At 45.4% G+C, this 27,682-nt stretch overlaps 1 protein-coding gene across 1 annotated transcript in view; it reads right to left on the bottom strand.

Moving 5' to 3' along the window:
• LOC126106193 (serine/threonine-protein kinase SIK1-like) overlaps positions 1–27,682 on the bottom strand; it is a gene marked incomplete at its 5' end in the record, with an annotated part of 543,990 nt that overhangs the window by 138,539 nt on the left and 377,769 nt on the right. The window contains one exon of the mRNA XM_049912429.1: positions 8,146–8,262. Within this exon, the coding sequence (XP_049768386.1) occupies positions 8,146–8,262 (117 nt within the window). The remainder of the gene's footprint in view (positions 1–8,145; positions 8,263–27,682) is intronic.

Below are 27,682 nucleotides of genomic sequence, written 5' to 3'. Positions count from 1 at the left end.
CAGTACCCAATTTAAGCGCCGGCTCACCATCCGTTCGAGAAGCTTACAAAGAACGTTGGTGAGGCTAATGGGGCGGTAGCTGTCCACCTCCAGAGGGGTCTTTCCAGGTTTCAAAACGAGGATGACAACGCCTTCCCGCCATTGCGACGGAAACACACCCTCGACCCAAAGACGGTTGTAAAGATCGAGAAGGCGCCGCTGGCAGTCCACTGAAAGGTGTTTCAGCATCGAAGTCGCCCAATAGCAAGAAAGGTGGCGGCAATTGGGCTATCAGCGCAGCCAGGACATCCTGCGAGGCATCACCATCCGGTGGAAGGTAAAGACTGCAGACGGTAACAGCCTGTGGCATCCACACCCTAACAGCGACAGCTTCTAAAGGTGTGTGGAGAGGGACAGACTCGCTGTGCAGAGTGTGAAGGACATAGAGGCAGACGCCACCCGACACCCTTTCATATGCTGCCCGGTTCTTATAATAACCCCGATAGCCACGGAGGGCGGGGGTTCGCATTGCTGGAAACCAAGTTTCCTGAAGAGCAATGCAGAAGAAAGGGTGAAGGCTGATAAGTTGTTGGAGCTCAGCTAGATGGTGGAAAAAACCGCCGCAGTTCCACTGGAGGATGATATTGTCCATGGCTGAGAAAGGCGTGAAAGGACTGGGAAGGCAATTTACGCCGCTTGTTCACTCACTGCCACCGATTCAGTACCCGTACGAGAGGCATCCATGGCGTCTGAGGGACCAGCGAGATCAAGGTCCTCAGCGGACGCTAGAATCTCGACTGCATCCTCAGACGCAGAGCGCGAAAGGTGCGGTGGGTTTGGCGCCACCGAAAGTTCTTTGGCCTTAGAGGTCTTTCTCTTGGACTTCTCTCGCTGAACCTTGGGTTGCACCGGCTGGGAAGGCTTCACCGATTCAGTCTCCGGGACAGAGGAGGATCGTGAAGCCCTACGCCCGGCCGCTGGTGAGGACTTATGCCACTGGCGGCCGTCATCCTTCCCGCTGGTGGAACCCTGGGAAGGGAGGGTCCCAAGGGAACTCTTACGGGCGAGAGTAGCCGAAGAAGTTAGACGCTTCTCCGGCTGAGAAGCGGGGACGGACGTCCCCGACGGGTGGGAGGAGGTTGCTCCTGAGGTAGGTGGTGCAGGAGCAACCGGTTGGGTGGAGCCCCCCCACAGGCAAGGGGGCAGGAGGAGTCTTACTGCTTATCGAGCTGGCTGGAAGTCTCGAAACTGATGGGGCTAGCACAGTTGTCGTAGCAGCTGCATAAGAAGATGTCATTCTCACAGGATGGAGTCTGTCATATTTCCTTTTGGCCTCAGTATAGGTCAGCCGGTCCAGGGTCTTATATTCCATAATTTTGCGCTCTTTCTGAAAGACTTTGCAGTCAGGCGAGCAAGGTGAATGGTGCTCCCCGCAGTTGACGCAGATGGGAGGCGGGGCACATGGAGTATCGGGATGAGACGGGCGTCCGCAATCTCGACATGTGAGGCTGGAAGTGCAGCGGGAAAACATATGGCCGAACTTCCAGCACTTGAAGCACCGCATCGGGGGAGGAATATAGGGCCTGACATCACATCGGTAGACCATCACCTTGACCTTTTCCGGTAACGTATCACCCTCGAAGGCCAAGATGAAGGCACCGGTAGCTATCTGATTTTCCTTCGCACCCCGATGAACGCGCCGGACGAAATGTACACCCCTGCGCTCTAAGTTGGCGCGCAGCTCGTCATCAGACTGCAAAAGAAGGTCCTTATGGTAAATAACTCCCTGAACCATATTTAAACTCTTATGCGGCGTGATCGTAACAGCAACATCACCCAACTTGTCACAAGCAAGCAACCATCGTGACTGGGCAGAGGATGCCGTTTGGATCAGGACCGATCCAGAGCGCATTTTTGACAAGCCCTCCACCTCCCCAAACTTGTCCTCTAAATGCTCGACGAAGAACTGAGGCTTTGTGGAGAGAGAAGACTCCCCATCAGCTCTCGTACAAACTAAGAATCGGGGCGAATAACTATTACCTCCATCCTGAGACTTACGCTCCTCCCACGGCGTGGCCAGAGAGGGGAACGTTTTCGGATTGTACTTTTCAGCATTAAATTGAGCCCGAGAACGCTTAGAGACTGCTGGCGGCTGGCCGCCAGCGAGAGATGATGTACCACGCTTCATTGCGGGTCATCCGCCCTGATGCCACCTACTCCGACCAAGGGCCCTCCCCATGGGCGCCACCCAGCCGCAGCAATAGCCACCTGGCAGGATGTCCATTGCCGGGAGTCCTGATGCCCCAGGGAGACGGGCATCTACTCCTTGGCATACGTGGGGAGTTAACGGCGCAGGCATCAGTAGAGCGATCCCTGTGTTGTCAGGGGGCTACAACCAAGAGGGTACATGGCGGCCCCACCACAACGGACTGGCTACCGTGCTGGATCTTAGGTGCAAAACTGTCCAAGGTCGTCGTCGCAGTTAAAAGAAACACTGCAGAGTGCAGCGTGGGAATCGCACCCAGGGACGTATCCTCGCCCAAGAGATGGAAAACGAGCGGGACACCATTGCAACGACGAAAAAGCCGGCTAAAGGTCTCAATGCACGACGGATACAGTGCACCACGTAAGGCGCCCTTCCCCAATTGGCTCGCTCTTCGGAATAATTTAGAAAGATGGAGGTCAAACCCGAGAGGGGACCATCACATAAGGCCGAAACATGTGAGACTCCTTTTAGTCGCCTCTTACGACAGGCAGGAATACCGCGGGCCTATTCTAACCCCCGAACCCGCAGGGGGGAGAGATCTGGAGAATGTGCTGGCCAGGGCAGCAGTCGATCATTTTCTGTATCCAGAAAGGTCCGTACAGGACCTACAACATGCGGTCGCGCATAATCCTGCTGAAATGTAGGGTTTCGCAGGGACCGAATGAAGGGTAGAGCCACGGTTCGTAAGAGATCTGGAATGCAACGTCCACTGTTCAAAGTGCCGTCAATGCGAACAAAAGGTGACCGAGACGTGTAACCCCATACCATCATGCCGGGTAATACGCCAGTATGGCGATGACGAATACACTCTTCCAATGTGCGTTCACCGCGATGTCACCAAACACGGATGCGACGATCATGATGCTGTAAACAGAACCTGGATTCATCCGAAAAAATGACGTTTCGCCATTCGTGTACCCAGGTTCGTCGTTGAGTACACCATCGCAGGCGCTCCTGTCTGTGATGCAGCGGCAAGGGTAACCGCAGCCATGGTCTCCGAGCTGATAGTACATGCTGCTGCAAACGTCGTCGAACTAGTCGAGCACATGGTTGTTGTCTTGCAAACGTCCCCATCTGTTGACTCAGGGATCGAGACGTGGCTGCACGATCCGTTACAGCCATGCGGATAAGATGCCTGTCATCTCGACTGCTAGTGATACGAGGCCGTTGGGATTCAGCACGGCGTTCCGTGTTACCCTCCTGAACCCACCGATTCCATATGCTGCTAACATTCATTGGATGTCGACCAACGCGAGCAGCAACGTCGCGATACGATAAACCGCAATCGCGATAGGCTACAATCCGAACTTTATCAAAGTCGGAAACGTGATGGTACGCATTTCTCCTCCTTACACGAGGCATCATAACAACGTTTCACCAGGCAACGCCGGACAACTGCTGTTTGTGTATGAGAAATCGGTTGGAAACCTTCCTCATGCCAGCACGTTGTAGGTGTCGCCACCGGCGCCAACCTTGTGTGAATGCTCTGAAAAGCAAATCATTTGCATATCACAGCATCTCCTTCCTTGTGGACTCTTACAGCAGCGGTTCACATAAGTGAAACTACAGAAGCTTCTATCTTTACTGACCTTTAGCGCTTGAGAGTCAGTTTTCAGTTTTGTTTAGAAAGGGAGCCGCCACAGAAAACACAGAAAAAATTGCGAAATACCGCTCGCAACACCGAGGCCGTCAACAATCTAAACCACAAGCAGTTCCACCGGTGTGCTAGGGCGCGTCCCGGGGCCCTATTCCCTAAAGGGCAGGGCTTATCACCCTGGGAGGGCTTGTCTTAGTCAGCGGTAGGGACTCCCAAATCCGATCGACGAGATGGAAAGAAAACACTGCCTTCCTTCCGGGGAGCGGAGACGAGCGGGCGGGCAAAAAAAAAAAAAAATCAAGAGGACGCCGCTGCAGCCCTGGGGCCAGGCTATCCCGACCAGACACACCACACCACACTTCCCAGGCTCACTCGCGCCTCCTACGCTGGTTTCAGTGGCTCCCTTGGGCGCGTTCAATGTATCTTATGTCTCGCTCGTTCCATGCCTTCAGTGACCAGATACGGGGTGGTTCGAAAGGTTGTGCACAAACGAACGGAGCTGATAGACGAGACAAAATACAACAACTTTGGAACAGAAACTTACGGCCTTGGAAGCAATCCTGAACCAGCCAAAGCTCTGAAATTTCTGAAGCAACGAGGACGATCAGAGCACAGGCACCGTAAGTTCAGCAAAGGTAACGCTTCGTGTCTTTGTAAGCACGACTGGAGGCAGCTAAATGGAGCACCTACACACACTACTGTGGCACTTCGACGAAGTAACGTCACATATCCCTGGCGTTGGACCGGCAGCGGAGGTCCAATTGCACGCCCACGCCGCTCTCCTGATCTCAAGCCTATATTATTCGTATGTGATGTGTTTGCAAAAAGACAGTTCTACACAGTGATGTGCGTATGTATTAAGGTACCAAATATAAAATATCTGCAGTATTTTATCCATCTTCAGCAACTGTATGGTTTTTTTTTCTTTCTTTTTTTTTTTTTTTAGTAATCAGCAACCAGCTGCACAAGCGAGATTTTACACTGAAGTACCAAAGAAACTGGTATACGCATGCGTATTCAAATACAAAGATATGTAAACCGGCAGAATACGGCACTGCGGTCGGCAACGCCTTTATAAGACAACAAGCGTCTGGCGCAGTTGGTTATATCATTTACTGCTGCTACCATGGCAGGTTATGTAGATTTAAGCGTGTCTGAACGTCGTGTTATAGTCGGCGGACGAGCGATGGGACACAGCATCTCCGAGGGAGCGATGAAGTGGGGATTTTCCCGTACGACCATTTCACGAGTGTACCGTGAATATCAGGAATCCGGTAAAACATCAAATCTCCGACATCGCTGCGGCCGGAAACAGATCCTGCACGAATGGAACCAACGACGACTGAAGAGAACTATCCAATGAGACAGAAGTGCAACCCTTCCGCAAATTGCTGCATATTTCAATGCTGTGCCATCAACAGAAACATCATTGCTATGGCATTTCGGAAGCGAAGGCCCACACGTGTACTCATGATGACTGCACGACACAAAGCTTTACGCCTCGCCTGGGCCCGTCAACACCGACATTGAACTGTTGATTACTGGAAACATGCTGCCTAGTCGGACGAGTCTCGTTTCAAATTGTGTCGAACGGATGGGCATGTACGGGTATGGAGACATCCTCATGAATCCATGACACTGCATGTCACCAGGGGACTGTTCAAGCTTGTGGAGGCGTGTGCAGTTGGAGTAACATGGGACCCCTGATACGTCTAGATACGACTCTGACAGGTGACATGTACGTAAGGATCCTGTCTGATCACCTGCATCCATTTATGTCCATTGCGCATTCCGACAGAATTGGGCAATTGCAGCAGGACAACGCGACACCTCACACGTCCAGAATTGCTACAGAGTGGCTCCAGGAACTCTCTTCTGAGTTTATACGCTTCCGTTGGTCCCATAGTCCCCATACATGAACATTATAGAGCATATCTGAGTCGTCTTGCAACGTACTGTTCAGATGAGATCTCCAACCCCTCGTACTCTTACGGATTTATGGACAGCCCTGCACGATTCATGGTGTCAGTTCCCTCCAGCACTGCTTCAGACAGTAGTCGAGTCCTTAGCACGTCGTGTTGCGTCAATTCTGCGTTCTCGCGAGGGCGCTACACGGTATTAGACAGGTGTACCAGTTTCTTTGGGTCTTCAATGTATTTCCTTTTCCAGTTTCTGGCACGTAGTGTCGTCCTTTACAAGGTTACAGTTGTCGCGTAATTTTCGTCAAAAATAAGATGTATGCAGCGTACTGCTATGAACCACATGACCACAGCAACACGTTGAATATATCCTGTTTTTTACACTCGTAAGTAATGCGATAATTATAACCTGAAGGAGGCCACTAGGTGCTGAAACACATACAGGAAATAAAATTTCTTTTATGCAACTAGTTGCTGATTATTTCAACAAACAAGAAACAATATCTGCACCTATTCCCGTTACACCCCATATAGGGTGATTCAGCTGCTGCTACCTATGGCTTTTATGGCACCTTCAACACCTTTAAAAATCACACGCGAGATTTTCATATTCTCTCGTTCGCTATGCTGAGGAGTGAATGGGAACTTGGATCGAGGAGGGTGCCGTGCCAGGATAGTATGTGCAGTTGTGCAGATCCACTGTGCCAGGGTGGCGTAGTGGTTAGCGCCCCTGCCTAGGGAGCGGGAGACCTGGGTTCGAATTCCCATCTTGGCACAAATTTTCATTCGTCGCTTCTGTCAGCATCGGTACAACTCTTTACCAACTTTGTGGCCCGCGTGGGAACACGTTGCAGAGCACGCACCATCGCCCGTGGTCATCTCACACTCCATTAAGAACCATGTCCTGCCGTCTGTAATGACCGGAGGACCACCATGAATCCAGGTGACCTGAGCACAATTATCTTCTTCGAATATGGGTGTTATTTCTGTTCGTCTCGTTCTCGCGTCTTCTTTTAGGTTGTCTTCTGTACATTACTGGAGCAGTTCTTTCTATGTGTAGTCCTAATTTCATAGGGCTACGCTACTTGTCGGTCACACATGTAGAAGTTACTTTCTTTCGTAGTCAACATTTGCACACCAGTGTAATTAGGTAAAATGTGTCTTACATTACTGTTTTATCTGTGTCCATTTTAGTCTCTACATCAAGATCTACATTACATCCTCATCCATACTCCGCAAGCCACCTGACGGTGTGTGGCGGAGGGTACTTTGGGTACCTGTATCGATTGTCCCTTCTATTCCAGTATTTTATTGTTCGTGTAAAGAAAGATTGTCGGTATGCCTCTGTGTGGGCTTTAATCTCTCTGATTTCATCCTCATGGTCTCTTCGCGAGATATACGTAGGAGGGGGCAATATACTGCTTGACTCTTCGGTGAAGGTATGTTCTCGAAACTTCAACGAAAGCCAGTACCGAGGTACTGAGCGTCTCTCCTGGAGAGTCTTCCACTGGAGTGTATCTATAATCTCCGTAACGCTTTCGCGATTACTAAATGATCCTGTAACGAAGCGCGCTGCTCTCCGTTGGATCTTCTCTATCTCTTCTATCAACCTTATCTGGTACAGATCCCACACTGCTGAGCAGTATTCAAGCAGTGGGCGAACAAGTGTACTGTAACCAACTTCCTTTGTTTTCGTATTGCATTTCCTTAGGATTCTTCCAATTGATCTCAGTCTGGCATCTGATTTACCGGCGATTAATTTTATATGGTCATTCCATTTTAAATCACTCCTAATGCCTACTCCCAGATAATTTATGGAATTAACTGCTTCCAGTTACTGACCTGCTATATTGTAGCTAAATGATAAAGGATCTTTCTTTTTATGTATTCGCAGCACATTTTAGTTGTCTACATTGAGATTCAATTGCCATACCTTGCACCATGCGCCGATTGCAGATCCTCCTGCATTTCAGTACAATTTTTCACTGGTTCAAACTCTCGATATACTGCAGCATCATCCGCAAAAAGCCACAGTGAACTTCCGATGTTATCCACAAGGTCATTTATATATATTGTGAATAGCAACGCTCCTACGACACTCCCCTGCGGCACACCTGAACTCACTCTTACTTCGGAAGACCTCTCTTGCTCTCTCGCTGACATAATGCAGTAGCACAAAATGTCTAATTCTGGACCTTCGTTGCGGCTAGTTATATCTCTCCATGTATTAGAAATTGGCTGTAGATGACTGTACGTGTAGAGACCTAAAAGGAAACAGTTTCACAGCAAGCAATAGTTCGCGCGGTATTATTGATGATAATCAATCGGACGTGTATGTTCTAAGCGAAGTGTGGTTCTGGAAGAGCGATGGTCTGCTGACTTACCTGGTAGAGGTTGATGATGTGCGGGTGGTCGAGCGTCTTCATGATGTCCACCTCGCGGTACACCTTGCGCAGGTTCGCCGCGTCCAACTGCGACTTGTCGATGATCTTGATGGCCACCTGCAACAGACAGACAGGCGCCCGCGTCAGATCCCAGCAGTTCTGGCGAGCAACTGGCGTGCCGCTTCTGGAGGACGCACGAGCAGCACACGGAGACTCCACCTTAACCTATACAGCAAATCCACAAATGATGGAAGAAAGAGTATCACATCTCCAAGCACGATGTAAACAAATGATCATCAGCAGCAGCAGCATCATCATCATCATGATCAAAACCAGAGTGATGGCATTTGGTCATGCTTCCCTGCCCTTCATCTCACCCCCCAAGGAACAGTCTACAAACAAAATCTATATTTGTACATTTAACACTCGAAGTGTTACTCTGCAGACCTGAGCTCACAAGGGAACCTCCCCATCGCACCCCCCTCAGATTTAGTTATAAGTTGGCACAGTGGATAGGCCTTGAAGAACTGAACACAGATCAATCGAGAAAACAGGAAGAAGTTGTGTGGAGCTACGAAAAAAAAAAAAAAAATAAGCAAAATATACAAGCTGAGTAGTCCATCCGCAAGATAGGCAACATCAAGGAGAGAGTGAGCTCAGGAGCGCCGTGGTCCCGTGATTAGCGTGAGCAGCTGCGAAACGAGAGGTCCTTCGTTCAAGTCTTCTCTCGCGTGAAAAGTTTACTTTATTTTCGCAAAGATATGATCTGTCCGTTCGTTGATTGACGTCTCTGTTCACCGTAATACGTTTAGTGTCTGTGTTTTACGAGCACACCGTAAAACCGTGCGATTAGTAGACGAAAGGACGTGTCTCTCCAATGGGAACCGAAAACATTTGGTCGCAAGGTCAACCGATTCCTCCACAGGAAAACACGTCTGATATATTATATACGACACTGGTGACGGCATGTGCGTCACATGACAGGAATATGTTGTCGATCCACCTAACTTGTACACTTGGCAAATGGGTAAAAAGATTCTTCTACCTTGCGCGATTTATGTTTTCTTGCGGATGTGATGATCACTCCCAAAAAGGTGATGAAAACATAAGAGCTCGTCACATAAACTGCAACAAATGAATGGAACAGTTTCACAGTCGCATCGGACGGACGGATGGACAGATAATTATTGTCTGAAAATAAAAAATTAAACTTTTCACTCCAGGGAAGACCTGAACCAAGGACCTCTCGTTCCGCAGCTGCTCACGCTAACCACGGGACGACGGCGCTCCTGAGCTCACACTATCCTTGATGTTGCATTGGACTACTCAGTTTGTATATTTTGCTTATTTTTTTCATAGTTCCACACAACTTCTTCCTGTTTTCTCGATTGATCTGTGTTCAGTTTTTCAAGGCCTATCCACTGTGCCAGCTTATAACTAAATCTGAGGGGGGGGGGGTGCGATGGGGAGGTTCCCTTGTAAGTGAAACGATGTTACATTGTGTACGTTGTGACGCTGCGAGAGATGAGTGAGAGTTGGCAGGATGATTCAATGAGTAGCACGACAGATGCACTTCTGAAATTTTAGAACGAATGCTTTTCAAACCTTGTACTCTTTCAAACTGTAATTACCAGCACGTCATGCGAAAGTGATGTACAAAAAGCACTGATTTTTAAAAAATCTTGACATCGTCAGTCTGTTGTTGAAGGTAGTGAGCCGTGTTGTGCTCATGCTGTGTGTTGGTTTAAACCTTGGTTCCTATACTGTGTTTGGTTTCCCGCAGTTATCGCGATTAACCTGTTGTTTCCTCTCTCCGTGAGAGGCAGCGGCGGTGTGTATCCATATTCGCACTTTGTACTATCTTTGGTCTGGTGCTTATACAGGGCTATTACAAATGATTGAAGCGATTTCATAAATTCACTGTAGCTCCATTCATTGACATATGGTCACGACACACTACAGATACGTACAAAAACTCATAAAGTTTTGTTCGGCTGAAGCCGCACTTCGCCAGAGCGCTCGAGAGCGCAGTGAGACAAAATGGCGACAGGAGCCGAGAAAGCGTATGTCGTGCTTGAAATGCACTCACATCAGTCAGTCATAACAGTGCAACGACACTTCAGGACGAAGTTTAGCAAAGATCTACCAACTGCTAACTCCATTCGGCGATGGTATGCGCAGTTTAAAGCTTCTGGATGCCTCTGTAGGGGGAAATCAACGGGTCGGCCTGCAGTGAGCGAAGAAACGGTTGAACGCGTGCGGGCAAGTTTCACGCGTAGCCCGCGGAAAATTGGCTCATGCCACAACTGGAGACCGACAGCGCCGACTTCATCTTTCAACAGGATGGTGCTCCACCGCACTTCCATCATGATGTTCGGCATTTCTTAAACAGGAGATTGGAAAATCGATGGATCGGTCGTGGTGGAGATCATGATCAGCAATTCATGTCATGGCCTCCACGCTCTCCCGACTTAACCCCATGCGATTTCTTTCTGTGGGGTTATGTGAAAGATTCAGTGTTTAAACCTCCTCTACCAAGAAACGTGCCAGAACTGCGAGCTCGCATCAACGATGCTTTAGAACTCATCGATGGGGACATGCTGCGCCGAGTGTGGGAGGAACTTTATTATCGGCTTGATGTCTGCCGTAGCACTAAAGGGGCACATATCGAACATTTGTGGATGCCTAAAAAAACTTTTTGAGATTTTGTATGTGTGTGCAAAGCATTGTGAAAATATCTCAAGTAATAAAGTTATTGTAGAGCTGTGAAATCGCTTCAATCATTTGTAATAACCCTGTAGTTTCCGGCTGTGTTGTGTGCGAGGAGTCGGTCGGTTGGCGTGGAGCAGCGAGGAAATCTCCGCGGGCGTGGTTCGGCTGCGCCCGCTGGCTGTCTCTACGCAGTGTCGAAGTGTGTGGGACTTTTCCCATTGCTACGAGGTCCGTGGCTCACCGACCCTGCACACGAAAGTTGAGTTTGGATTTAATTTATCAGCAAGCCAAGACTGTCCACATTGTGCCGTCTGGTTCTCGTTGTTGGCGAGCAACAACGTGTGCGTTCGAGTTGGCGAAGGTTTAGCCACTGTCCGGTGGAGTCTAACCGTATTTGGTTATTTGGAATCGAAGTGCACCAGCGGAATTTTCTGCCTTGTGGCCGTTAACGTTCCGGTTATTTGCCCTGGCCGTTGACGTAAATTCAGGCAGTGTCCTTTCCTCACCGTGTTGTCGCTGTCCAGCACGGTGTGTAGTTTGATAGCTTAACGTATGCTTGGTTCTGGGCATCCATGCCTTTTTACGTTTTGCACTGAACTCCCAATTGTGTGTTGGTCGAGTGGAGTGCAAGTTATTTAGTCGGTGGGTCCGTTGACTGCCTGTTGGTTGGGTTGTCGTCGCATCGTGAAAGGTTGGGTCGACTGCCTGTCTCACCTAAGAGATCGTTAGTATTTAAACTTCTGGCCGACCCCCGAAACTTCTGAGCGGCGTTAGCTGCACTGCCTTTTCGTATTTTGTGTTGTGTGTATTTGTATGGCTCATAGCCGATGGTTTTGGATTAAAGTTGAATTGTTTTTAGTGGTGTTTTAAGTCACGGGCCTTCAGCCGTCTCAAAATTAAAGTTCCTTGCTTGTCAACTGTTAGACTGAGGCCTTCAGCCTAATTTAAGATAAGACTTTGTCGTTTAAATTTATTTTACCTTGAGTTTTAAGTCATGGGGCCTTCATCAGTTTTTAACTTACGGATCTTTGTCTTTCGAGCATCAGACTGTTTGGGGTCCTCAGCCTGATTGAAGATAAGGCCTTCTGCCTTGTGTTTTTTTATTTAATTTTACCTTGAGTCTTAAATCATCGGCCTTCGGTCGTCTTTAAATTTAGGATGTTGCTTTTCAAGTGTTAGATTTTTGGACCTTCAGCCAAATTATAGAACTTACCTAACGTGAGGCCTTCTGCCTTCTAAATATTCTTCTGGCGTATGAATTTTGAGTTAATGGCTTTGAGCCTTTTTTTTAGATTTAAGTGGTTGTGACCTTAAGGCATAAGACAGTGTGGCGTATTCAGCGGATAACTAAGTTCAAGAATTTGTACTGTAATGTTTGGTCAAATAAATACAGTTATATGTTTTCGAGTGTAACTGACAGCCGCTTATTTTGGCCCCTTTCCACAATTCCAACTACCTGTCCTGTCCTGCGGGTTTAGCAGGGCATTTCAGGCAGGATCGAGCGGTGATGATGTTACTCTAGGATCCGGTTCAATAGGCTGTAACAGTTGCACGCTACATGGGACTATTTTGACAGTCAACATACTAGTGACTGGGACCACCCTACTGCTTTCAACGTATGTGTCAACATCTACATCTACATGATTACTCTGCAATTCACCATTAAATGCCCGGCAGAGCTTTCATCGAACCATCTTCAAGCTATTTTTCTATCGTTACGCATTCGAACAGAGCGCGGCGGTTTTAATGGCCGGCCGGTGTGAACGAGCGGTTCTAGGCACTACAGTCTGGAACTGTGCGACTGATACGGCCGCAGGTTCGAATCCTGCCTCGGGCATGGATGTGTGTGATGTCCTTAGGTTAGTTATGTTTAAGTAGTTCTAAGTTCTAGGGGACTGATGACCTCAGAAGGTAAGTCCCATAGTGCTCAGAGCCATTTTTTTTGTTTTGTTTTAATGTTGCCATCCAAATTCGCGTAACTCTACTATTTCGCAGTGATACAAAACGCACTGCTATTCTTTGAACTTTTTCGTTTTTCTTCGTCAGTCGTACCTGATGCGGATCCCACACCGCTCAGCAATATTCCAGAAGAGGAAGGACAAGCGTGGTATAGGTAGCGTCTTCAATACCCGTATTATCCGTTCATTGATGTGGCATCAGTCAAGGATAGGTCTCCGCCGTGTTGCATGTATGCTGTCTCCTACAGTTACGACAAGGGAGTATCCAGCCTCCTGGCGAGCTAGAAATTTGGCAAACTTCAACATAAAAAAATACCTGCAGTGTGTCTGAGCAGCTAAAATTTTGACATGATGTTCCTTTCGGTGTATTCTTCCTTAATAAAATCATTCAGGGCAGGTTTCGACATGTCGGATTAGACATTTCCCTTGTTAGTGAAACTATTGCCATTCTGAAAATATTCTCAGTATTTAAAACACTAGACAAACTAAGGGTAATTCAGGAAGTTCTCCATGTACAAGGTGCATTCAAGTTCTAAGGCCTCCGATTTTTTTTCTCTGGACTGGAAAGAGATAGAAACATGCGCATTGTTTTAAAATGAGGCCGCGTTCGTTGTCAATACGTCCCAGAGATGGCAGCACCGTACGGCAGATGGAATTTTACCGCCAGCGGCGAGAATGAGAACTGTTTTAAATACTTAAAATGGCGACGTTTTCCTTACTTGAACAGCGTGCAATCATTCGTTTTCTGAATTTGCGTGGTGTGAAACCAATTGAAATTCATCGACAGTTGAAGGAGACATGTGGTGATGGAGTTACGGATGGGTCGAAAGTGCGTTTGTGGGTGCGACAGTTCAATGAAGGCAGAACATCGTGTGGCAACAAACCGAAACAACCTCGGGCTCGCACAAGCCGGTCTGACGACATGATCGAGAGAGTGGAGAGAATTGTTTTGGGGGATAGCCGAATGACTGTTGAACAGATCGCCTCCAGAGTTGGCATTTCTGTGGGTTCTGTGCACACAATCCTGCATGACGACCTGAAAATGCGAAAAGTGTCATCCAGGTGGATGCCACGAATGCTGACGGTGGAAAAATTATGGTGTCCATGTTCTGGGACAGCGAGGGCGTAATCCTTACCCATTGCGTTCCAAAGGGCACTACGGTTACAGGTGCATCCTACGAAAATGTTTTGAAGAACAAATTCCTTCCTGCACTGCAAACAAAAACGTCCGGGAAGGGCTGCGCGTGTGCTGTTTCACCGAGACAACGCACCCGCACATCGAGCTAACGTTACGCAACAGTTTCTTAGTTATAACAACTCTGAAGTGATTCTTCATGCTCCCTACTCACCTGACCTGGCTCCTAGTGACTTTTGGCTTTTTCCAACAATGAAAGACACTCTCCGTGGCCGCACATTCACCAGCCGTGCTGCTATTGCCTCAGCGATTTTCCAGTGGTCAAAACAGACTCGTAAAGAAGCCTTCGCCGCTGCCATGGAATCATGGCGTCGGCGTTGTAAAAAATGTGCACGTCTGCAGGGCGATTACGTCGAGAAGTAACGCCAGTTTCATCGATTTCGGGTGAGTAGTTAATTAGAAAAAAAATCGGAGGCCTTAGAACTTGAATCCACCTCGTAATATTCTCCAGCAAAGTTGTCAGATAGATCGAATCAATATACTGACCATTCATTGCATGTGCAAGTACCTGTAAGAGAAGGAAACAGCACTGAAGGCTAAAACTGATTTCTAAGATACAGTTCATAACGTACTCAACGGTGGAAACAGCGTAAGACCGTAGGTACAAAGTAGAACAAACTAGCCACGCCCCTTTCATACCGTCTCAAACCAGACACAGAACGCACAGCTTGCGAGAGTAGGCCTGCCTTCATCGGCTACAAGGGAATACTGATTGCCCAGGTGAATACTAACTACCACGTGGACGCTGTGTCACGATGTACACGTGACCAAGAGCGCTCGATCGCTCTCTTACAATCCAGTGAACCGCACAAGCTATCCAAGTTTATCAACAGATGCCTTAAATCCAACTGACTAACGTCATCTGTACACTGTCTTTGTTGTATCTAAAAATTTCCACTTACTCCAATAGATTAAAAACCTGATCTCTCTCTTTTCTATGGAGTATTAAAAGAGTTTCAGCAACACTTGTGATACTATGCTCCTCTTCCCGTAGGTGTGACGTTAACGAGATTTGATTTGTTAAATTGAGATGTCCCTGAAGCCTTTTACTGAAGGACCTGTAAGTTTTCTCCACGTATTTTTTCGGGCAATCGTAAATAAAGAAAAAAATATGTTCACTTTCCTATACATAGTCATTACTATTATTATTATTCTTGATTATTATAATTACTTTTTGATTGTTATAATTATCATTGTAGTACTTTTATAATCTCTAATTTTTTCTGTAACATTAATACTGTATAACATGTTATATGTCCTTAATGTTCTGTAGAAACTGAAATTTGTTGAATCTGAGTATGCCTGGTTAGGTGTAAGAGAGGGCCTGAAGGCCCTAATCTTGCCAGGTAAAATAAATGCATAAATAAATAAACAGTAAATAGACGCTGCGTTATATCCATTACGAGAAACACCTTCTTTATGCCTAAGTTTTCCACTCATGTTATAAGAACCAAAATATGGTGTTTTCAGATCTCACACAAAGGCCAATTTTTTCCAAGATGGAACCTAAATATGGCAGCCTACTACAGAAATACCGCGTCACTGGCCTGTTCAGTTGGTTGAAGCATTATACCATCCGACCTAGTTCCCATTAGGGCGAGAACATTTTTCTTTCTTTACTATAGGACTAAAGTCTGCTTCATATCAATTTTGGTAAGCAATATATTGTTTCATTAATAAATTCTGCTTCATGTCCATTTTGATAAGCTATTTATTGTACTAGTGCGTATTCTTTACCATGAACCTCTTTTGAAAATATATTAAACAACAATGTCATTGGCGGAACAGCTAGGCAGTAGAGGCTAAATAAATTCTATTAAAATAAATCTCTCATTGTCTGTCTCAATCCGTCTCATTCACGTCGATGATGGCAAAGTCATATGGAACACCTCGCACAAGCCTAGCATTTACATAAGTGGAATTTTGTTTCCTTTTGTACACATCACGCATTTTCTACACAGTTTTAGTGGTCGTCTGCGTGTATAAAGGTAACAGATTTTTTTCAGATATTTGTGATACCACGTAAAAATTAATCAGGGAAAGCTATCGGGTATACAGCGGGTGGCGGCGTTAAGATATCGCGACGTTTCGGTCAATGTCAAACTATCATCGTCTGGCGCGAAGTGTCGAGATATTGCGGATGTGCCAATATTTACCTAGCGATTGGCCCCCTCCACACGGCTGCGGGCGACTACGTCCTGTGCTGGGGGAGGACGGGGAGGGCGCTGGGGGTGTAGTGGTGGGGGAGGCGTGTGGGCCGGAGGTTGCTCTCCACTCCCTCTCTCTGCATTCCGGATGCGCCTTGCGTATTACGCAGAACTGTGCGCGCTCACCGTCGTATTTGCGCTAACGTGGGATTCCAGGCCGAGATTAACTGGTAACTTCCGCCCCTATAGACGAGTATTTCTATGGATTCTTTTACAGAAATTCGCAACAGCGTATCGCTACAGGTCTTGTCAAGACCTGTGTACGAATGAAACTGGAAGAGGCCACCCAGTCGGCAATGCTAGCGCCACTGCAGGAGGCAGCCCCGCCACACGCTCGTGATTTGCGGGTTGCCGACGTGGAAGGCGAACAGGAAGGAGAGTCTCGCAGGCGACAACGGGAATACACTACAGGGCAATGACACCAACGAGACAGCGGTGAAGGAATATACAGGATATTATGCTGTATAACTTCTAAATTGTCTGGCCTGCTGATCTGGTGGTAAAGAGCGTGTCTTGAAACCGAAAGATCGTGGGGCCGCATCCCGCACGGACCGCGGAATATTAAACTCTATCTTTACCCTAGCTTTAAGCTAGATTTGCCAAGAACGATCCTCGATTCTGATTCCAGGTTAAACTTTAAGCAGGTAGAAAAGTGAGGGGTTAATTACTGATGAACGGCTCGAGCGAGAACTTCTGCAATCGGAAGTAATCATTATATATTTTCTGTCTAATACGTTCAGTAACTACGATAGAAAAAAAACCATATTAAAAACAAAACTGTATTTTCTTCTCGATAAAGTACACTTACATTTAATATAAAATAAAATACGATCTGTACCTGTGACACATCTTACATGTAATGTAGATAAGACGCGTTGTCATCTCTATTAGTGACCTTTTAACACAGCACACAGTACCAGTTGCACGTTGCCTCACTAACGGATTCCAGGGGGCAAAAACATTTGAGTCTGTGTGTTTTATACAACTGATGATCGAATTTAAAACTTTAAAATGCTGTCATAATGTGCTCATTAAGGTAACTGACTGACAGCTCATGCAGTACATAGACTGTTTACATACAGGTCTATAAAAATTTAAAACTGAATGAAAAGTCTAACAGTCCGCATTACCTGTTTTTATTGAAGTCACACAACCGGGTTCTCAACTAAGTTGCAAATGGTTCAAATGGTTCTGAGCACTATGGGACTTAACTTCTGAGGTCATCAGTCCCCTAGAACTTAGAACTACTTAAACCTAACTAACCTACGGACATCACACACATCGTCCGCCCCCCCCCCCCCCCGGGTAGCTGAGTGGTCAGCGCGACGGACTGTCAATCCTAAAGGCCCGGGTTCGATTCCCGGCTGGGTCGGAGATTTTCTCCGCTCATCCCCATCGACGCGCAAGTCGCCGAAGTGGCGTCAAATCGAAATACTTGCACCAGGTGAGCGGTCTACCCGACGGGAGGCCCTCGTCACACGCCATTATTATTATCATCATCATCATCATCATACACATCCATGCCCGAGGCAGGATTCGAACCTGCGACCGTAGCGGTCCCGCGGTTCCAGACTGTAGCGCCTAGAACCGCTCGGCCACCCCGGCCGGCGCGTGCACTGGTAGTTAGAGCTCTGGAAGTCGGATGTGCACGTTCCATACCGGCGTCGACGTGTTTAGAGCAGCACAGCACAGCACCACAATGAGGGCATACGCAGCGATTTTGGTGGACGAAGACTCACAGTGTGCAGATAGGCCGTGAGTCAGTGAGCTTTGGCTTCCAGAAATACTGGCAGCAAATCAGAAAGATTTTATATGGGCTGCAATATCACTCTGAAGTGACGAAAGCCGTGGGATAGGCATATAAACATAATAGATGGCGGTAGTATCGCGCACAAAAGATTTAAAAGGGCAGTCCACTGGCTGAGCTGTCTTCTGTAATCACGTGATTCATGTGAAAAGGTTCCGACGTGATTATGGCCGCACGACGGGAGTTAACAGACTTTGAATGCGGGATGGTAGTTGCAGCTAGACGCATGGAACTTTCCCTTTCGGAAATCGTCAGGGAATTCAATAAGCCGAGAACACCAAATTTCAAGCGTTACGGGCAACGCAGTGGCCGACGGCCTTCACTTAACGACCGAGAGCAGCGGCGTTTACATAACGTTGTCAGTGATAACAGACAAGCAGCACTGCGTGAAATAACCGCAGAAATCAATGTGGGACGTACGACGAACGTATCTGTCGGGACAGCGCAGCGAGATTTGGTGTTGATGAGCTATGACAGCAGATGACGAGATCGAGTATGGCATCGCCTGCAGCGCCTCTCATGGGCTTGTAATCGTATCGGTTGTGCCCTAGACGACTTGGAAACGGTGACCTTCTAACAATACCACCACTTGCAAAGTAGGTTTGAAATCAGATTAATAATCTTGCTCACGCAGCATATGTTCGCTTTATGGGGCAACAACAAAGTTATTGACATGGTGGGGCGCGAAATTGAAGCGGCACCCATCCACCAGTGTCAGCCCAGTTTGCAGGTGAATATAAGTTTAATTTAGTGTTTTGTTTGTGTATTTTGTAATATTTGTAATGTTTGTGAATTATCTAAAGTTTTGTATTTATTTTTATGTTTCATGTACGGAGAGGGCGGCGCAACGAACGGAGACAGCATCTTCACTGCCGGGACCAGAGAGAAAATTGCTGGCCACTATACGCCGCGGGTCAACAGCCAAAGAGCAACAGAAGATCCTGACACCGAGTTGTTGCGTCGTGCTTCTAAAAAACTGAAAAAATAAGAATTTGTAATGTTTATACAACAATGACGTCATAGAAAGTTTAATCATGTCGTAAATGTTCAGTCCTATCTTGTCAAGCCTCAGGTTCACGTCTATATGTAGTATATATGAAGATAATAAACTAGTGTATACTACAAAAGTTTAAATACGTGTTTCGAGAATTTATTTATGAAGAATTATATTAAGAAAGAAGGATTACTGATTTATTTGACAAGATTATTAATTTTTGACAACATTCATCGCGAGTTTGAGTCTTAAAAGTTTATTCCATGTGGCTTTAATATTTTTTAAAGCAGATAACTTGCATTAATATAATTTCTGAGAAGAAACAAACGACATCTAAATTAAAAGAAGTTTGCGAAAACCAATTGGACGGAGTGACGTAATTCTACTCATACGACTCAAATTATGATGTTTTAATTATAGTTTCGTTCAAGAACCATTCAGAGACAACTGTAAGAGTTTAAATAATTTTGAAGTGTTTTGTAACTGACGTTGGTGACGAAGTCCGCACTTGGTCATATGAAAAAAGAAACTCATTTATACAAAACTTACGTCGTTACACTACACCTTCTAACAATACCAACACTTGCAAAGTATGTTAGAAATCAGATTAGTAATGTTGCTCACGCAGCATATGTTCGCTTTATCGGGCAACAAAAAAGTTATTGACTGTGGATAGATCGTCAGAATGGAGATAATGAAGTGACTGCAAAAAAGTCATTAATTTTGGCATTTATCTTGAATGGATTCCCACGTATATTTCGTCGAAGTTGTTATGGCTCATCTTGTTGATTCTAGGGTGATTCCACTTTGACTCCTAGAAGGTCCAGATCTGTATTTTAGCAATATTTGAAGACCTAAAAAATGCGTTTTTCAGGAAATTCTTAATGATCAAACAATCCAAGAACAGATTTATGGTATGGTAGAAATAATTTTTGACTTGGTGTTCACGATCCACATTTTTATGAAACTTCTTGTAAATTCGCATATACTTCTTCTTAATTGTCACATCATCAAGGAAAGAGTTTTGTATCAATCTACATATATTTAATTTCCACTTTAACCACACACAAGATTTGACTGTTCTTTTACAAAGCGAAATAACAACTTAACTTCTGCAAAGTGAAACAAAGACTGCTCTGTGCCCATTCGCGCCAAAACTGTTACAAGTAAGTCGAATATTATGACAGTCTCACAGAAATGGATACACAGAAGAACCATATCACTGTAATATATCGATACATCGGAGTACCTATACATTAATAAAACCAAATGTGAATATTGCCACAAAAATATGTCTGTTACTTCGCAGAAAAGTAGTACGATATTACTGGTACCGATAATTGGGGTTGGAGTGCCGTAATGGTCACGTAAATAAAGAACCATTACAACCTGGTCACATGACTTACGATTACAGTTGCTAAGAGCTGAAGGTAGGGTTCAAGTGTCAGGCGGACCACATGACAGCATGGACCCTTCTTCTTCTTCTTCTTCTTCTTCTTCTTCTGTAGTGGTCAATCCAAGGATTGGTTTACAACAGCTACAATGGCAGCTTGTCTCCATCCTGTGCGTCTTTCAGCTTTCCTCTTCATTTCTTTATAGGTGTTACATCCCACATCTTTCATGATTTGATCCATGTACCTCAGTCGTGGTCTTCCTCTCTGTCTTTTTCCCTCGACATATCCCTCTATGATTGAGTTCAGGAGTCCTTTATGTCCTAATAGATGGCCTGTAAATTGCACTCTTCTTTTAACAATGAAACTCCAGAAGAATGAGATTTTCACTCTGCAGCGGAGTGTGCGCTGATATGACACTTCCTGGCAGATTAAAACTGTGTGCCGGACCGAGACTAGAACTCGGGACCAGACGAGGTACTGGCTGAAGTAAAGCTGTGAGGACGGGGCGTGAGTCGTGCTTGGGTAGCTCAGTTGGTAGAGCACTTGCCCGCGAAAGGCAATGGTCCCGATTTCGAGTCTCGGGCCGGCACACAGTTTTAATCTGCCAGGAAGTTTCAAACTCCAGAAGCTTCTCTTCTCACCTGCTCTTTCCAGAACCACTTCGTCTGTGCCCTTGTCGATACATTTTATTTTGAGCATGCGTCTATAGCACCACATTTCAAAAGAATTTAGCTTCTGGTCTTCCTCTGTCCCGAGAGTCCATGTTTCACACCCATAGCATGCCACACTCCACACATATGATTTCAAAAATCTTTTCCCGACTTCAAGGCTGATGCTCTTAGATGTTAAGATGTTTTTCTTGTTAAAATCAGCTTGAGCAATTCTACTTCTCACTTCTGCCTTGTTCCTTCCATCCCTGGTAATATTACTGCCCAGATAAGTAAATTTATCAACTTGTTCATGCAGTTCATTGCCTACATGAACTTGGACTTTCACTTGATCTTTTTTGTCGCATGCCATTACTTTAGTTTTTGCTTTATTAATTCTCATATTATATTCTTCCTCCATAACTTTATCCATTCTATTCACTAGGACTACAAGATCTTCTTCACTTTCAGCCAAGACAGCTATATCATCGACATATCATATCTATTCGTTGGCCATGAATTACTACACCTGTCTGTGAATTTTCCCTTACTTTTTTCAGCGCCTCTTCAATGTATAGGTTGAAGTCGGACACCTTTCCTTATCTGCACCTCTTCTTGTTTTGTCTGTCCACGGATAACTGCTGTCCGTTTTTGTACAGGTTCCATATCAATTTTCTATCTTTATAGTCTATTCCTACTTTTTTGATTATCTCAAACATCTTATTCCATTTAACATTATCAAAGGCTTTCTCTACATCTACGAAAGCTATGTATGTTGTCAGGTTCTTATCTAGTCGTTTCTCTATTATTAGTTTTAGAGCAAATATTGCTATTCTGGTTCCTCTCTTTTTCCGGAATCCAGACTGGTCTTCGGAGAGTGTAGCTTCAACTTTTTGCTCTATGCGTTTTAGGATAATTGAGGTTACTATTTTAGAGGCGTGAGTAACTAGGCTGAGCGTCCTATAATTTTCACATCTTGTAGCATTTGCCTTCTTTGGAATGGGAATCATAATGTTTTTCTCAAAGTCTGTAGGAATTTTACCCTGGACCGTAGATGTAAAAAAAAAAAAAAAAAAACGCTGTGCAAGCTGGCGCTGGATCCGTAATGCTGCGGGCTGTGTTCACAAGAAATGCACTGGGTCCCCTGGTCCAACTGAACTGATAATTTACGGGAAATGGTTATGTTCAGCTACTTGCATACCATTTGCCGCCAAACAAAGGTGGGATATTTGTAGATGAAGATGTGCCATGCCATCTGGTCATAACTGTTCGCAGATGGTTTGAAGAACATTTGGACAATTAGAGAGAATGGATTGGCCCGCCAGACCAAACGACATGAACCGCACTGAACATTCATGGGGCATAATCGAGAAGAAATATTGAATTGATGAAAGGAGAAAATATAAAAATGCAGTAAATGAAGCAGGCAAAAAGGAATACAAACGTCTCAAAAATGAGATCGACAGGAAGTGCAAAATGGCTAAGCAGGGATGGCTAGAGGACAAATGTAAGGATGTAGAGGCTTATCTCACTAGGGGTAAGATAGATACTGCCTACAGGGAAATTAAAGAGGCCTTTGGAGAAAAGAGAACCACTTCTATGAATATCAAGAGCTCAGATGGAAACTGAGTTCTAAGCAATGAAGGGAAAGCAGAAAGGTGGAGTATATAGAGGGTCTATACAAGGGCAATGTACTTGAGGACAATATTATGGAAATGGAAGAGGATGTAGATGAAATGCGAGATACGATACTGCGTGAAGAGTTTGACAGAGCACTGAAAGACCCGAGTCGAAACAAGGCCCCGGGAGTAGACAACATTCCATTACAACTACTGACGGCCTTGGGAGAACCAGTCCCGACACAACTCTACCGTCTGGTGAGCAAGATGTATGAGACAGGCGATATACCCTCAGACTTCAAGAAGAATATAATAATTCCAAACCCAAAGAAAGCAAGTGCAGAAAGATGTGAAAATTTCCGAACAATTACTTTAATATGTCACGGATGCAAAATACTATCGCGAATTCTCTACAGACGAATGGAAAAACTGGTAGAAGCCGACCTCGGGGAAGATCAGTTTGGAATCCGTAGAAATATTGGAACACGTGAGGCAATACTGACCCTACGACTTATCTTAGAAGCTAGATTAAGGAAAGGCAAACCACCGTTTCTAGCATTTGTAGACTTAGAGAAAGCTTTTGACAATGTTGACTCGAATACTCTCTTTCAAATTCTGAACGTGGCAGGGGTAAAATATAGGGAGCGAAAGGCTATTTACAATTTGTACAGAAACCAGATGGCAGTTATAAGAGTGGAGGGACATGAAAAGGAAGCATCGGTTGGGAAGGGAGTAAGACAGGGTTGTAGCCTCTCCCCGATGCTATTCAATCTGTATATTGAGCAAGCAGTAAAGGAAACAAAAGAAAAGTTCGGAGGAGGTATTAAAATCCATGGAGAAGAAATAAAAACTTTGAGGTTCGCCGATGACATTGTAATTCTGTCAGAGACAGCAAAGGACTTGGAAGAGCAGTTGAACGGAATGGACAGTGTCTTGAAAGGAGGGTATAAGATGAACATCAACAAAAGCAAAACGAGAGTCATGGAATGTAGTCGAATTAAGTCGGGTGATGCTGAGGGAATTAGATTAGGAAATGAGACACTGAAAGTAGTGAAGGAGTTTTGCTATTTGGGGAGCAAAATAACTGATGATGGTCGAAGTAGAGAGGATACAAAATGTAGACTAGTAATGGCAAGGAAAGCGTTTGTGAAGAAGAGAAATTTGTTAGCATTGAGTATTGACTTAAGTGTCAGGAAGTCGTTTCTGAAAGTATTTGTATGGAGTGTAGCCATGTATGGAAGTGAAACATGGACGATAAATAGTTTGGACAAGAAGAGAATAGAAGCTTTCGATATGTGGTGCTACAGAATAATGCAGAAGATTAGATGGGTAGATCACATAACTAATGAGGAGGTACTGAATAGAACTGGGGAGGAGTTTGTGGGACAACTTGACTAGAAGAAGGGAGCAGTTGGTAGGACATGTTCTGAGGCATCAAGGGATCACAAATTTAGCATTGGAGGGCAGCGTGGAGGGTGAAAATCGTAGAGGGAGACCAAGATATGAATACACTAAGCAGATTCAGGAGGATGTAGGCTGCAGTAGGTACTGGGAGATGAAGCAGCTTGCACAGGATAGAGTAGCATGGAGAGTTGCATCAAACCTGTCTCAGGACTGAAGACCACAAGAACAACAATCGTGGGGTCGGTTCACGCATAATATCCTGCACCGGCAACACTTTCGCAATTATGGACGACTGTAGAGACAAATGGCTGCAGGGGACTTGGTGAGTCCATGCCACGTCGAGTTGCTGGACTAAGCCGGGCTAAAGGTGTCCCATGACTTTCCATATCGGTGTATATGCACTCGGATGAGACGGTCTGTATAAGCAGGTGTTAAGGTGTACAGTGACTGTAACGGGAAGCGGTTGCCCTTGAGCGGTGGCCCTGCCTTCTGGAGAGACCCCCCTGTTACGACGCCGGCCGCCGCCTTTTATCGTTTTCCGATGTTCGGCGCAGCGCGGCGTGTCTGACGTCAGACAGTGGATTGGGCGACCTTTGGGGGCGCTGTATACGTTTAGGGTCCGTGCCCAGGGGCCGCGGCCGTCACACGGCGGCCCGCAAGTCTCGCCGACACAACAGCCAACGGAAGTCGCCACCTCCGGCAGTAACAAAGTGCATCACGGTCACCGCCACACTCTCCTACAGTGGCTCCCAACCTTTCTTACACCATTACCCCTGAGCGCAAATAGACATTACATAGTGCTGTACCCCCCCTTCTGTTGCCTCCACCCCTCCCTAAACACCACTAATTTTAGCACCTAACTAAACTGTAGAATGAAAGACCGGTCTTGCAACACTTTTATTTTTAAAATGATGTAAGATAAATGATATTTAGTGTGTGTGTGTGTGTGTGTGTGTGTGTGTGTGTGTGTGAGAGAGAGAGAGAGAGAGAGAGAGAGAGAGAATATGAATGTAGCCACCTGTTACAAGGCATACTTACCCTGTTATATTAGAACAAATAAGCACTCGGTCACAAATATTAAGTCAAAATTGACCAGGTTTCGACGCTACTATGAGCGTCGTCTGCAGAATTAATCTGTTCTAAAACATAATAGGTATATAAGACATTAATAAACCGAAGTGTGTACTGACTGAAAAGAGATGCAGTACTTACAAGTCACATTCTAAAAAAATCCAAGCCGGAAAGGCGACGTCATGAAAAGTTGCAACCCGCATTCACTCAGATACGAGCAGCCCTTAGCGGCTCGCCATCTTATCTTATGTACAACTTTTCATGACGTCGCCTTTTCGGCTTAGATTTTTTTTCAGAAAGTGACTTTTAAGTACCGCATCTCTTTTCAGTCAGTACACACTTTAGTTTATAATGTCTTATATACCTATTATGTTTTAGAATAGTTAGTTTAATTCTGAAGACGACGCTCATAGTAGCGTCGAAACCTGGTCAAGTTTGACTTAATATTTGTGACCAAGGGCTTATTTGTTCTAATGTAATTCTGACACAGTCACTGAACCTTGGTAGCTATGTTCAAAGTTTTATACTTACCCTACATTACTCCTCTCCATTGCGGCATTGACCTGTAACCCCACTTAAAATCAATCACTTAAAATGTGAGCACTATATTTACTGTTCGTAAATCACTTGATTGATGCACTCCTTACTTCTGAATTGACAGAAACTGAAGACTTCAGGCTGTTAATGCTTTGTGTCTGACCACAATCACTATTAATAAAAATAAAAACAATAATAATAATAATAATAATAATAATAATGTACTGTAGTAACCCTTGTGTAGTAATTGCTGCATCTTGCTCTCAATTCATTCATTTATCTGTTTCGAAGCGAGTAATGAAGCAATTTCTGGACAACTGCAGATACTGTCTACAACTTTTTCTTGAGATATTTAGCATTTGTTACCTATATGTCTCACTTTTATCATCATCGATGGATGGGACAAAGCACAACAGATGTGTGTACGTGTGTAGTGGGTGGACTATGTGACGAACCTGTAATCTCCACCACATTAATCTACTAATTGAGGAAAAAATAATTATTGATAACTTATCAATATTAGAGTATTACAAAATGATAAAAGTAATGATCTTCTGACAATAATTTAGTTAGATGACAAACAGTGTGGTGTCACCGCCAGACACCACACTTGCTAGGTGGTAGCCTTTAAATTGGCCGCGGTCCGTTAGTATACGTCGGACCCGCGTGTCGCCACTATAAGTGATTGCAGACCGAGCGCCGCCACACGGCAGGTGTAGAGACTTCCTAGCACTCGCCCCAGTTGTACAACCGACTTTGCTAGCGATGGTTCACTGTCTAGATACGCTCTCATTTGCCGACACGACAGTTTAGCATAGCCTTCAGCTACGTCATTTGCTACGACCTAGCAAGGCGCCATGTTCAGTTACTATTCTGAACAGATAATATTGTGAATCATGTACCGTCAAGAGCGACGTTCATTATTAATGGATTAAAGTTAAGTATGAAACTAATTACGTCCACCTCCTGAATTCTAATTCCTTGTCATGTTCCAGACCTCACATCAGTAGAGTCCTTCCCTCCAGCCTGCGTGAGCTAAAACGCGTGCATTTCGGCCTCCTCTAGTAACACGTTGTTGGCTCTTCTGCCAACCCAACAAACAGGATCGAGTTGTTTAGTTTTTACCCCACAAAAAATATTTTATCCCTCAGGGGTTAATCACCCCCAGGTAGGGAAACACTGCTCTACGACAAAGAGTCGTGAAACTCTGTAAGGTGAAAAAATGCAACCTTTTAACAGATGCAGCGATGATACTCCTCCACGCAGATAGAATGTAGTACCAGAATGCCTTTTCTCGTCTTCTGGCTGACTGGATGCGACCTTCGACGAATTCCTCTCCTGCGCCAGTCTTTTCATCTCAGAGTAGCACTTGCAACCTACAACCTTAATTATTTGCTGGATGTACTCCAATCTCTGTCTTCCTCTACAGTTTTTCCCCTCTACAGCTCCCTCTAGCACCATGGAAGTCATTCCCTGATGCCTTAACAGATGTCCTATCACCCTGTCCCTTCTTCTTATCAGTGTTTTCCACATATTCCTTTCCTCTCCGATTCTGTGCAGAACCTCTTCATTCCTTACCTTATCAGTTCACGTAATTTTCAGCATTCGTCTGTAGCACCATGTCTCAAACGCTTCGACTTTCTTTTCCTCCGGCTTTCCCACAGTCCATGTTTCACTACCCTACAACGCACATACATTCTCAGGAATTTCTTCCTCAAATTAAGGGCTATGTTTGATATTAGTAGACTTCTCTTGACCAGGTATACCCTTTCTGCCATTACTAGTCTGCTTCTTTATATCCTCCTTCCGCCATTTGTTATTTTGCTGCCTACGTACGAGAATTCCTTAACTTCATCTACTTCGTGCTTCCCAATTCTGATGTTAAATTCCTCGGGTATTACCATCTCTGTTACTTCTCATTTGCTGGCCGCTGTGCCCGAGCGTTTCTAGGCGCTTCAGTCCGAAACCCCGTAGCTGCTACGGTCGCAGGTT

The sequence above is a fragment of the Schistocerca cancellata genome, chromosome 10 (assembly GCF_023864275.1).
Source record: "Schistocerca cancellata isolate TAMUIC-IGC-003103 chromosome 10, iqSchCanc2.1, whole genome shotgun sequence".
NCBI lineage: Eukaryota > Metazoa > Arthropoda > Insecta > Orthoptera > Acrididae > Schistocerca > Schistocerca cancellata.
Note: the sequence above shows the minus strand (reverse complement) of the source record. Positions and strands in the feature narration are given on the sequence as shown.